This window comes from Papaver somniferum, chromosome 4 (genome assembly GCF_003573695.1).
Source record: "Papaver somniferum cultivar HN1 chromosome 4, ASM357369v1, whole genome shotgun sequence".
NCBI lineage: Eukaryota > Viridiplantae > Streptophyta > Magnoliopsida > Ranunculales > Papaveraceae > Papaver > Papaver somniferum.
In genome coordinates this window covers 40,477,792-40,491,585 of record NC_039361.1, presented here as the reverse complement: position 1 = coordinate 40,491,585, position 13,794 = coordinate 40,477,792, and the positions used below count along the sequence as shown (strand labels likewise).

General features: G+C 36.3%; 1 protein-coding gene across 1 annotated transcript; it reads left to right on the top strand.

Moving 5' to 3' along the window:
- The first annotated feature begins 8,390 nt into the window (after positions 1-8,390).
- LOC113275230 (influenza virus NS1A-binding protein homolog) lies at positions 8,391-12,671 on the top strand. Its single transcript, XM_026524686.1, has 11 exons — positions 8,391-8,555; positions 8,719-8,910; positions 9,082-9,263; positions 9,396-10,094; positions 10,216-10,284; positions 10,395-10,734; positions 10,831-11,030; positions 11,270-11,346; positions 11,862-11,966; positions 12,054-12,240; positions 12,349-12,671. The coding sequence occupies exons 2-11, from the start codon at positions 8,736-8,738 to the stop codon at positions 12,439-12,441; spliced, it is 2,127 nt and encodes a 708-aa protein (XP_026380471.1). The 5' UTR covers positions 8,391-8,555; positions 8,719-8,735; the 3' UTR covers positions 12,442-12,671.
- The last annotated feature ends 1,123 nt before the right edge of the window (positions 12,672-13,794 follow it).

Genomic DNA, 13,794 nt, shown 5'->3' with positions numbered 1-13,794 from the left:
CATGTCACAAACTGGGGGATACATATTGGGGTATTGGTCTGGCGGTTTACAGCGTGCAGCGCACAACACGCCATCACAAGAACGTGTTAGGAAGTCATGGACGGTTAGTGATGATGGGAGAAGTGGGCAAGACTGATCGTGTAACACTAACACCCGCAACTCCACTACTCCATCACTCCACTTTCTCCACTTCCCACGAGATAGATGAGTAAGGCTCAATGACTTGTATAAATAGGTTTTCCTCCCTATTTCGACAAGACAAGACAAAGACAGAAAACCAAGTGTTGATACAATCGTATCCAAACACCAGAATTGATAGCTTACATTTTGCAAGCCAGTTCAACTTTTTGATATAAGTCATAAACAACCAACACCTCCATATTCTCAACACCTTCTTCGCTTCCCTCCCTAAGATCAACCCCATATCCTTCACTTTGTGACCGAAGCAAGTCTGGAACGATCATTTTTTGTTTTAGGCCAGAGTTTTACAGATTGATTTCTCGAATCACAAGCACTCCCGTGCAGTGCATTTGTTTAGGGTTTAGATTCATTTCTCATCCGCATTACCAAAACCGGCAGAAATAGTTTTCACCCATAAACAACAGGATGTCAGCGTATAAATTTGGTTTTACAATTTTAGACCTGAACTAAAATCCACCATCAACATTCTTGTCTCAAAGTTAGTGAATGAACTAAATATTAGAAGAAGATGAGGAAATGTTGGATTAAAGATTGATATAACATAAGACTCTCTGAGTTGGGAGTCTTTGTTTGAAACTTTAAAACACTTTGGATTCTCAATAACTGGTATTGATTAGTTAAAGAAGATATTGCAATTTGCAAAAATATCAGTACTAGTTAATGGAGGCCCAATTCAGATTCTTTGATGTGAGTAGAGGCTTAAGGCAGGGAGATCCATTGTCTCCTCTCCTCTTTGTAATTGCAGAATAAGTGTTAAGCAGTAATTTCACTAAAATGGTCCAAGAAGGAGAGATTAGAGCAATGGTGAACAGAAATGTATGTCAACCATCTCACTTACTATTTGCAGATGACATATTCATATTTTGCAATGGGAATAAAAAGAATTTAGAGAAGTTAATGCAACTACTACAAAAATACCAACAAGCTTCAGGTCAGGTAGTAAATAAAGATAAGAGTAAGTGATTTGTGGGTGGAGTGGCATCACACAGGAGAAGACATATAGCAGAAATCTTGCAGATGGAATTGTCAGAATTTCCAGATAAATATCTGGGAGTAATAATAAAGCCTGGAAGAGTTACAGTAGAGCAAACTTGGGGAATTTTGGAGATGTTACAAAAGTTATTGGCTGGCTGGATTGGTAAGATGCTTGCTTTTTCTGCTAGACTAACACTGATAAAGTTTGTTCTATGTAGTATTCCAATCTATAACATGTCACAAATGGCCCAAAACAGTAATACAAGCTTGTGAAAGGATAATAAGAAATTTTCTTTGGACTGTAGATCCATCAGTTTAAAAACTCATTACAATCAAATGGGATGAATTTTGTGCTCCAATAGAAGAAGGTGGTCTTGGAATTAGAAGACTTGAGGTAGTGAATAAAGCACTGTTATTGAAAATGTTATGGAGAATTGAGACTGAAGATGAAGAATGAACAAGATATATGAAAGCAAAATTTAAAGATAAGAAGGGATAATGGATAACATCTTACAAGCAATCTTTAATATGGCAAGGATTGAAGTGGGTAATGAAAGAATTTAATGAAGGATGCAGGTGGCTGGTGGCTGATGGCTGAAATATATCTGTGTGGAAGGATAAATGGGTGTTTGAAAATGCACTAATAGAATCACATCAGATGGATGCATTTGTTATTCAAAATCCAGATATAAGGGTCAAGGATTTAATGATAAATAATGAATGACAAATTCCAGTGGAAATGAATGGTATGGTGAATATGAATGAACTACCAAGTATTGGAGAAGGGACAGATAAAAGAATTTGGGTTAATGATATTACTGGTAAGTTTATAGTGGCAAATGCAGTGCGGCTGATCAGGAAGAAATTTCCTACTATTCCTTGGTCAAAGAAAGTGTGGAATCCATGTGTACATTCTTATACATCATGTAATATGTGGAAGATCTTGAGGGTATCAATTGCAACTGAGGAAAATGTGAGGAAGAAAGGCTTCAGTACAGTCTCAAAATGCTATCTTTGTGGGGATGGACAAGACAATTTGGACCATATTCTATGGAACTGTTCATTCAATGAACAATTATGGCATTGTCTAGGAGGTAAGTTCAACTTTTTACTCCCTTCCAGTTTTGAAGATGTTTTTAACTGTGTTAAGAATAAGAGTTCCATAGTGAAGGAAATATGGCACATCAGTGCATTCACATTGATGGTGGAGGTGTGGTTAACTAGAAATAAGAGAATTTATGAAGATGAAAATCCCAATTCTGATACCATTAAACATAAAATTTTGAACTTTACCAGAGATTCACAGATAAGAATGAAAGTTACAATGCACAACAGTGTATATGCCCTGAATGTTTTAATGAAATTTGATATAAGGGGTGTGAAGACTAAGTCTGTAAGAGTCAAAGAGATATGGTTTGTATTGCCAAGACAGAACCAGATTTTGATATGCTGTGATGGTGCTGCTAAGGGTAATCCTGGTACTGCAGGATTTGGATTTATTGGTAGAAGTAATACAGGAAGTTGTGTTGGGGCAGCTACTGGTGGACTGGGTGTAGCCACAAATCATATTGCAGAAGTGATGGCTCTAGTGACTGCAGATGAATGGGATGTTAACAAACAATTTTTAGATGTGTGTTTCAGTCTTGACTCTAAGGCAGTACTGACTGCATTCTCTAATGGCAAGATCCCTTGGATTGTGATAAATAGATGGAAGACAGTACTGAAAGAAATGAGGAGCATTTGTTTTAAACACACTTACAAAGCATGGTTTTTAAACTCGTACGAGTCACGCTTTGACTCGTACGAGTCGCTTCAATTTTTTTGATTTCGCTCCAACTCGTTCATTTGAAGCGAATCCTGTTAGAAGCGGAAGATTCCTTCAGTTAAGATGCGATTCTTAACCAGTCAACACATTTTCCCGCCTGTTGTAAAATAAAAATAAGATGTTCTCGGTGGGAATTGAACCTCCCACCTCCCGCTCGAATCCAGCGAGGTCAACCACTGTGCCACGCTTCAGTTTTTGATGACTTCAGGACTTCGCTCGCATCCATCGAGGTCAACCACTGTGCCACGCTTCAGTTTTTGATAACTTTAGGACTTATTTTAAATTTATATAAATATTATCTTACTAGATTTTATAATTACCACTAACAATTGATGTTATTTATAAGAAAGCATCCGTTTCAAACATCAACCATGAATCTACGCTTCACGCTTCAACATACGCTTCGCTTCTTAGAAAATGAAAAAAGATTCACGCTTCGTTTCACGCTTTAAAAACCTTGTTATAGAGAGGCTAATTCATCTGCTGATAAGTTGACACTCCATATTTCAGATTCTTAAGGGTACAACACTAAATAGGGGTGAAGCGATTTATTATGAAGACAAACCACAATTCATTGGCAGGCTGGAGGAAGAAGACACTCCATATTTTAGATTCTCTTAAACTTTTTGTGTTGTAAATATTTTTTCAATTCTTTTCAGTTTGCTTTGTTGCATTTAAAATTAGTTTTGGCATGTCTTGAGTAATATTTTCTTGGTTATATTTGGTTATAAATAAATATGATTTAGAAAGAAAAAGAAAAAAAAAGCACAACCTGTGATATTTCAATTATAAAGATAAACAATATAATGCGGAAAAAGAAATAACACTCACACCAGAAGTTTTGTTAACGAGGAAACCGCAAATGCAGAAAACCCCGGGACCTAGTCCAGATTGAACACCAAACTGTGTTAAGACACCGATTGGACTGGAATGTATTTGAGACCTAAAAGGTATCCCACCGATTAAGGTACAGTCTCGCTCCTTACGCCTCTTGAATCCCAGCAGGACTCCGTGTAATTGATTCCCTTAGTTGACGTCACACCAACTAAGAGTTGATTCAACTCAATTGAAGACTTTAAACCAAATCTGCCTCCCACATATTAAGCCTATATATGATTTGCTTTTACAATCAAATAGTTTGATCAAAGGTGTGGAAATCGATAGCAATGACAAAGTCTAGCTAACCTCAAAATCCGGACTTATGCAATCCGAAGTGCAGCCTAGATTATTATTCACCTCACAAACATAAAACCTCTGGAATCAACAAATTTTGAGACGAAGAGAACTTTGATGATTTCTATATATCTTGATCAAGTGAGTAGCTCAACAATCGATCAAGATCATGATACACGAATTATCAAGGAAAGATAACTGGACCTGGATTCACGAATCCCATTGAAGAATTTGTAGTCACTAAACCCTAAAAGGGTTAGGAAGAGGAAGACTCTAGATACAACTAGGACACACAAAAAAGTAGTATCGGGATTCAAAAATTCCAGTTTCTCGAAGTTCCACTTTTATAGACATTCAAAGCATAGGTTGCTTTAGGTTTAACCTAAGATAGCTTTGGAACCAAGCAAACAATATCCACCGTCAGATGAATCTTTGAATCTGATTTGCATAAACAATATATACACTATGGTTAGGTGAAACCGTAACCGAACCATGTACAATGACTATGTTCAACATGGTTAGCCTAAACTAGCCGATTTGAACTTAAAAGCATAATATTCATTTTCATGAACACATAAGACATTATCTCTGAGTCACAAACATGTAATCAAATAATTATAGTGTTTTTAGAGAACTAATCAAATGCAAATTATTTCATAGAAATAATTTAATTGCACTTGAAAATATAATCGACATGGTTAGTAAGTGTACAAGGTACAAATATCATTTCCTAGTAGGTGTACAAGGTACAAATACCATTGTCGTTCGTGAATTGGTTCAGTCACAGTACATGTATCGGTTTGTAAACATTTAACCAAACCAAGTTCCAGAGTTAACAAAACTTTTATAGTTTGCGTACCGGTTTGGAAACCTTAAGACTATCACCGGTTCCGGAGTTCACAGAACTTTTATAGTTTGCGTACCGGTTTGGATACTCATCCCGATTTGCATACGAGTATGCATACCGATCAGGTTCACGAGTTAAACAGATTTTCACATGATGTGCATAAAAATATGCGCACCACAAATCTGTAAATCTATATATAGCTACTCCTCTACGTGTACGAGTACATGTAATATGGGTTCAGACACATAACAAATTTTGCAGTTTGTAAGACTGATAACACTGTCTTGTATCCGAATCTATATAGTAGTTCTATATTTCTCTCTAAATCAATTCGAAACATTCCTAAAAAACATCAGTGACACATATCACTGTTCCAGGCTATTTTTGAATGATAAAACTTGAATCATGATTTTGATTCCGAAAAATAAATTGTCATTAATCGAAACTCATCAAGTATGAACAAAAGTTCATTAAGCTTAGTCATTATATTTCGAGAACTGATTATCAAAATAAACATGACTCGAAATTCTTATCTATGCATAATAGTCTAATTAGTTATGCGAATCGTCTCAAATGATAGAAAAATGAATATAACTTGAGATATAGGTGGTTAGTCTTCACTTACCTTTTGTTGATGAAGTTCTCCAAAAGCTTCGCTTGATGTTCGCCTTCAAATGGTATAACGCAATGATGACTGCCGTGATCCAGTGTTTCTCAACTAAGTTTCTATCCTTGTCCGAGACTTAACTAATTCTAGACTATAAATCAATATATAGTTTTGACAACTAATTTTGACAACAAGCTTGAGATAGAAACACTTGTGAGTTCGACCGGGCAATGCTCTAGCACTGAGTATTTCTTCAATACAAGAATCTGGCGATTTGGGCATGGACATCGACCGATTCTGGTTAAATGTTCTTCAACCAGAAAACACATACACAATAAATCGGTTGACGTGGTCATGAACCGATTATCATGGGAATCGGTCAACGTCGACCGTTATGTTTAAACACAATAACCTAAGATTGTTTGTAATTTTTAATTTTGAATGGATAATCAGTCACAAGTATAATTAAGATTAATGGTTTGGAATCGACGATGTTTAGTTTGAAAAAGAAATTTAATTAAAAAGGGATGATGAAATTTTCATTTAAATCGATTGATGTAGTTAGAATCAATTGTTGTAATTAGCTTTTAATTTTAGTTTGCAAGGGAAACAATTTGAATATGTTCCAATTTTGAAAGGATTTGAATAAGTTTCAAATTTATAAGGATAACGTTTATGATTACATTTTAATAGTAAGTGTAGCTTAGTACTTTTACCTAGTTTAGACATCCCTTATTCCCTTAGTCTAGGTAGGTGAAGAAAATGGTAGGCCTCAAATAATTTATATAGGCCCCAAACTAGCCAGGTAATAAAATTATAACTTTTTATTCGCGTTGTTAATGACAGTGACAACTGTGATTATAAATCATGGTGGTGAATTGGCGATACAAAATGAACAAAACTTTTTAAAAATGAAAAAAAGTTGAAAGAAAAATATAAAAAATAACGTAGTAATCTCGATTAGGTTAAACCATCCATAAGACTCTCAACTGAATCTCGATCAAACATTCCCCTCTATATCTTATTGTCCCATTCACCTTGTTTCCAATATGCCCTTCTGGATTTTCGATTTGGTTTAGCTTGTTTTGCAACTAGAACTTAAACATGGCTAGTTTGGGGTATATATAAGTTATTTAAGGCCTAATATTTTCTTCACCCATCTAAACTAAGGGGATAAGGGGTGTCTAAGTTATCCTTGTTATTGAAATATAATCCTAAGCCTTATCCTTCTGGATTTCAAACCTACTTGAATCCTTTCAAAATTAAAACCTATTCGAATCATTTTCCTCGCAAAATAAAATTAAAAGCTAACTACATCAATCGATTCTAACTACATCAATCGATTTAATGAAAATTTCATCATCCCCTTTTTGATATTTTCTCAAACTAAACATCATCGTTTGCAACCCATTACTCTTAATTATACTTGTGATTGGTTTATCCATTCAAAATTGAAAATTACAAACAATCTTGGGTTACTATGTTTAACCATAATCAGCCAACGTTCATGTCCATATTGACCGATTTCTATGATAATATGTTGATGTTCATGACCACGTCAACCAATTTATTCTGTATGCGTTTTCTGGTTGAAAAGTTTTTAGCCATACTTGGTCGATGTTCATGCCATATCGGTTGAATCTGGTATGAAAGTAATACCCAGTTTTATGTTGCTAGATCGGATTATGTGATTGTTCACATAAACCAATTTATATAGCGTTTGATTTCTTAATTGCTAAGCCCATAATTGATTCATATAAATTTCCACATAAACCGATTCTTAGTGGAAAAATGCACAACTTTTCTGTATATAGCCTTTCTGTGTGGACCGATTCTTTTAATGAAGTGCTAGGGATCGGTCTATGTGTGTGTATCGTGCTTACCAATATGTAGTAAGTAATATGCACCGATTCTGGGTGTTCTTGGCAAATTAAAGCATCAATCCATAACCGGTCTATGAATGCATGAACATCCACCGATTTTGGGTTGATGTTTTTTCAAAAAAGTTTACTTTTTTTCTTCATATTTTGATGATGAATTAATATTAGTTGATGTATAGGTTAACAAGATAAACATCTTTTGATCAATCGAATCAACATTAATCAATCAAGGGTAAATTAAACCATTAATAGGTTTTTCATTTTACTTCAAAATGTCTTATTTTGTCTTCTAGTGATAGGCCTCAAATAATATCTTTAGGCCCCAAACTAGCCAGGAACTTAAAGTGTTTCTATTTTTTCTGGAAGCAATATTTTTTTTCTTCAAAGGTTAGATGTTAGATACATTTGCTTCGATTATGTCACCGTAACACAATATTGATAAAGTCATTGGGTGACAATGCCAGCGATTTAAGTTCAAACTCGTCAACAGTAACTTATTTATCGATCAAAAAAGAAAATATAGAAAAAGGAAATACATTTGCTTCACAAAAAATATACTACAATTTTACTTCCAGAAATCGTTATGAAATTCCCAACCGGAATTGGGACCCTCTTTACTCATTTTTACTTTTAGAAAGAAGACAATAAAATCTAGAAATCATTTTCAAATTACTAACCTAACTTGGGACCTGGGAGCAAAGTGTATCCAAATACCCATTTTACGAATTTATTTTTAAAAACGAATTAATAATTCCAAAATTCCCAACCTAATTTGGGATAAAGGTTATCCAAAGATTCCAAACACCCTCTTTACTCATTTTTACTTTTGGAAAGAAACCAATCAAGTAAAATTTGTTTTTTAATAACAAAAGAAGAACAAGGATCCATTTGCCAAGGGTTACTTGTAAAACCTTTTGGCTAGGAGAGGGTTTGGGAAGACGTTTGTTATGATCGAGACCGGGCACACTCCTTCGCTGTTTCTCCATTCTCCACTGAGACTAAAAACTTCATCCATTCTCCACTGAGACTCCATTACTGACGACTAAAGTAAGAAACCCTAGCTCCCCTTCTCTCTCTCTTTTCATTCCCTATTATTATTTTGAGGGATGATGATGGTCTTGGTACCAGTTTCTTTGTGTTTTCTTGAATCTTTATTATACTTTTTGTTACTACCTGTAATTGATTTTATCTTGTTGTTGTTGTTGAGTAGAATTGGTTCAAGAAAGAATGGGAGCAGGGAGGCAAACACAGACGACATTCCCATTCTCGGAAGGGGGTCAAAAAAATTCAAGCATTAGCAACCCTGGAAAGATGAGAAATCTGAGGAAAATTGATCTTGGAGGGGTTATATTTGGTTGTACTCGCCACACCATGAAAGAATGTCTCTCCAACCAGATATTTGGTAAGGATTATTAGGTTTAGTCCACTAATGTGAGTTAACTCGGATTTGTTCATATTGTTAGGAACCATGAGGTGTGTTGTCAGTTTGATTCTTTCAAATGTTGGTGTTAAAATGTCTTTTAAAAAGTTCATAAAAATCCTAGTATTCATTGTGTAAAGAATTTTGTAACAGGTTTACCAGGTGTACACTTCTCATACATCAAGAACATCGAACCGGGCTTGCCGCTCTTCTTGTTTAATTACACTGACAGACAACTTCTTGGAATCTATGAAGCGGCAAGTAATGGGGAAATGAATATAAACCCATATGGATGGAGTCAAGATGGTCATGAGAGAACACAATATCCTGCACAGGTACTATTTTTGCTGTGCTCTATATGGAGGTGTGAGTTATTCTGTTTTAGTTTCTAAGAAAATGCCCGAGGTTTGCATTTCCTAGGTCAAGAAAAGGCAGTAATTTCTAATTTCATAGTTTTCTTTTTTTAGGTTCGCATATGTGTCCGAAGGCAATGTAAGCCACTGTCTGAAAACCAATACAGGCCCATAATCGCGGGCAACTATTACACTAAGGTTCATTTCCGTTTTGAACTGGATCATGCTCAGACTAGTGGATTGATTTCCTTGTTTGAAAAATTGCCAAAACCTGTCCCTGTGAATCCCCAAATTTCATGTCCCCCTATTTGGGTTTCCAAACATGATAAGAAAGCTGAAAATGAAAATGCGTGGACATCAGTTTCAGATGGCTGTTTTGCTCAATCAGATCATGCTAATATAATGATGGGGTCTCAAACCGAGATTCCTCAGTATTCATCCAAGGGGAATATTCTTCAAGACATGAACTCCAACCTCGATGTCAATTTAGATTGGAATTCAAGTACTATGCAGTTAGACCGGTTCAATTTGGAGTCGAGTTCCTTAAATGCTGTTCCTAGTGAGGATAAAGACCATCAGAATTTGCAACCTGGCCTACACACAGTTGAATGGGGAGATGATGAGGAACTTGTTGTTGAAAGAGAGCAGGTGAAGTGTCATCCAACAGATTACGAAGAAAATGTTGCTGTTCCTTGTGAGGGTAAAACCACATCTTTGGGATTTGACTGCGAGCCAAAAGTACCATCATTTACTCTAGATAAGCATGAAGAGGTCACAATTAACTCATCCGTTCTCCAGTCTTTGATGTGTCAGGTAATTTATATTGTTGGCTTTTGCTGAGCATTTTGGTTTGAATTTAATGTTATCATATACCTTTTCACTTGATTTAAACATCTTTTTAATTTTGAGTTCATATATTCGTGTTTTTACGTAGCTGAGACAAGAATTTGAAGAACTTAAGGTTCAACAACTACAAAAGACTAGTCTACTGGAAAAGAAATTGGTACTTCTCTACATGTTAAAATTTCTGTGCAGTAGCATTTTATCTGTTACTTAGAAGTTCTATATATTATTGATGTTGCCAACATTATTAACTAAAATACTACGTTCCAGACCGAGTCACAAATTCAAGTTAAACAATTGAATATTCGCGTGAAAGAGCTGGAGTCGCAGTTAGTTCCTTCTGTTGCATGCGTTAAGTCAAGTGCTGCTAAAGAAACATCAAAAGAGTTGATTGATGAACTATCTCTAGGTGTGAATGAGCTGTTATTCCTAATAGGAGGATTTGATGGCACTTCATGGTTGTCGGCTATGGATTGCTATTCACCTTCTAGTGACAGTATGAGATCTCTTAGGCCAATGAACTTAGTCCGCTCATATGCTGCAGCTTCAGCACTAAATGGTGAAATCTATGTATTTGGCGGCGGAGATGGTACTTCGTGGTATGACACAGGTACTACTCATTCTTGTTCTTCTCGGCTTTTGCTCTACTATTACATTATTCATTTCACTTTGCATGGGATTGACTGACATATATGTTTATGTGAAGTTGAATCCTACAACCCACAAAGAAATGAATGGACCCCCCGTCCTTCATTAACTCATAAAAAGGGATGCTTAGGTGGAGTTACTTTGCATAATAAAATATATGCAATTGGGGGTGGAGATGGAGTTAACTGTTACTCAGATGTAGAGATGTTTGACCCAGTTGTTGGAACGTGGATCCGCACTCAATCAATGTTACATCAGGTGCTCTTTGCTTATTATTTGGATTAGACTTAGTAAGAAATGCTACATGGTTGTGGTTAAGAGCATAGACCTGGCGTCCAGCTAGCGCTAGGGTTGGTGGTCAATGAGGTCAAATGTGCTTCAACCCTAGCTTTTACTTGTTCACTAGGCGCTTACCTTTTGCAGCCATTTGATCATCTTCCTCTGTTTATTTGTCACGGTGGAGTATACTGAGTGGATAGTTCTTTTTGTTCTTCCAGAGATTTTCTGGTGCTGCAGCGGAGCTCAATGGTGTAGTTTATGCTAGTGGGGGATTTGATGGGGACAACTATTTGAAGTACGTAACCTCTTTATTTACTCCGGTAGATTGTAGTCTAATCAAAATGCATGTTTTTTCTGACAACAATCTTAAGTTTTCTGAAGGTTGAATATTGTATATGAGTATCTTATGGTTCATTAGTGGCATCAGCATGCATTGTCTACCTGGACACATGACTTTGTGGAATCATTGTGACTTCTAGTTTTCTGCATGAGGTGTTTGAGACACTAGAATTTTATGTTCTGTCTATATTCACTCATCGTTGGTAGTTTTGCATAGACTCACAAACTTAAAATAGCCTGCTTCAATCGTTCAATGTGTTTGCATCCTTTTAGTCCTTGACTGCTTGACCTTGAAGTCTCGTATACCCATGTACATGCACAATACTATTCAGAACTTGTATGCTCAGAAAGACAATAATGCATCAGGTGTAACCTCCATCCATGTATCTGGAGTCTGGACAATCATTAGGAAAGGAATTTATAGCGTCTGTTTTCCTTTTAAATGTGCACTGACATATTTTTTTATACCAGTTCTGTTGAACGATTTGACCCAAGGGAGGTAGTTTCTTGGTCTCGGATCCCAAGTATGAATACTAGAAGAGGGTGTCACTCCTTGGTTGTTCTAAATGAGAAACTGTAAGTAAATTTTCTTGTCTACATGAACTTAATGGCTGCCTTGTATATACAGTTTTTTAACACAACAATGTGTAACTTCTTCCCCAGGTATGCTTTAGGAGGTTATGATGGAAGTAAAATGATTTCAAGCGTGGAGGTGTATGATCCTCGAATGCAATTATGGATAGCACATCAGAATATGAAGGAACCAAGGGGATATTCATCTGCTGCCGTTGTTGGAGACACAATTTTTGCCATCTCAGGGTTAAAAGAGGGCAAAATGGTGATAGATACGGTATTTACCTTCCGTTGTGTAGTTCGCTTTTGACTCTCTTTTCCTTCCTCTATAGGTGATATATGTTTTGTGTGTGGAATCTAATCCCGTATAGTTTGTCAATTCCAGGTTGAATGTTACAACGAAGGCCATGGTTGGCAGGTGTCGTCTAACCTGAAGTGTGCAGGGAAGAGGTGCTTCTCTACTGGACTTGTTGTGTAAAACTTTGATGCAAGTAGATTTTGCACCATCTTATTGTCTCGGTCTTCCACTCGGGTTGAAATTGTACATAGACGTGTCTTTACCAGAATTAGTGGTGTATAAATAGAGGGAGGGAAGTATTCTACACTACTGTGTCAGCCTTTTGTTTCTGTACTGTGGTGATTGCTGAAAGGACCCCTCCTTAAATGAAATTTCGGCAGAGTAATATATATCTACCATGTTTAATTTTCCGGTTATAAGCAGGCCTTCTTGTTTTTCTGATGTTTCTGCTGTTAGACTTTTTGTGTTTTGCGCAACAAATCTCATATGGTTAAAATAATGCTTGTTTAGATTAAGTTTAGTCGGATTAATCTTAATCCGCATTAAGGCATGTTTACGGTATTAATCATGCACTAAGACTAACCCCTATGGGCTAGATTGAGCTGCTAGATTGGCCAAAAAGTGTTGCAAATCAAGAAAAAAGTGTGGGAAAAAAGTTAACACTATTTTTGTCTACTTCTGTCTCCTAGCATTTACTCATCAGTTCAACTACCAACGAGATTGAAACGCTGAACTGTTCTGCGCTCAAAAAGTAACTTTAACGCTGAACCATTCAGCGCTCTGTACTTTTTACTAAATGGTTAGAGAGAACGTGATGGAGAGAGAGGAAAAAAAGGGGGAGAGAGAGGAAAAAGAGGGAGAGAGAAATGGTAATGATTACTCCCTCCGTCTCTAAAAGATAGACTTGTTTCCTTACTTGGGTATGTCAAAAAAATAGGTTTGTTTCCATATGTGGAAAGTCAAATATTATGATTTTACTAGTATACCTATAGAGGGACCACTTCTCTCTCTCAATTTTCTCTCTTAATATTAAAGGGGGACCAGTTCTCTCTCCCATTTCTCTTATAACAAATGAGTGGGGACCAAGGATAGATTAGGAAAAAAACATGAAAAAGTGGCTACAATGATTGGTTTTTTTAATTTTTGTGAAAACGAAACAAGCCTATCTTTTAGAGACGGAGGGAGTAGTTGTTTGGAAAATAAAATCATGTGACGCTGTTTGGTTCAGCGTTCAGCGCTGTTCTATTCAGCGTTTCGCTGCTAGATTAGAAATACCATAGGACTTAGGAGGTTGTCCTAGCTGACGTGGATGGCCAATCTAGCTGCTAGATTAGAAGACCAAAGGGTTAGCCTAAAGACTAGCCTAAGGTTAATGCTAGATAAGGTTGAGTCTAAGCATGACTAGGACTCTCTTCCAGTCTCACAAGTTTTCCTTAAAAGCAAATCTGTTGTCATTCCATCATGAAGTAATGTGAGGAAATATAAGTTGATAATAAGTCATGAAAGTTTAAGTGTCTGTGTGTTTCTATTTCC

Excerpts from the sequence above, each read along its gene's own strand:
- LOC113275230 (XM_026524686.1), top strand. The coding sequence starts at position 8,736 with ATGGGAGCAGGGAGGCAAACACAGACGACATTCCCATTCTCGGAAGGG. Across the intron at positions 8,911-9,081 it reads TCTCTCCAACCAGATATTTG|GTTTACCAGGTGTACACTTC; the intron begins GTAAGGATTATT and ends ATTTTGTAACAG. Across the intron at positions 9,264-9,395 it reads GAACACAATATCCTGCACAG|GTTCGCATATGTGTCCGAAG; the intron begins GTACTATTTTTG and ends TTCTTTTTTTAG.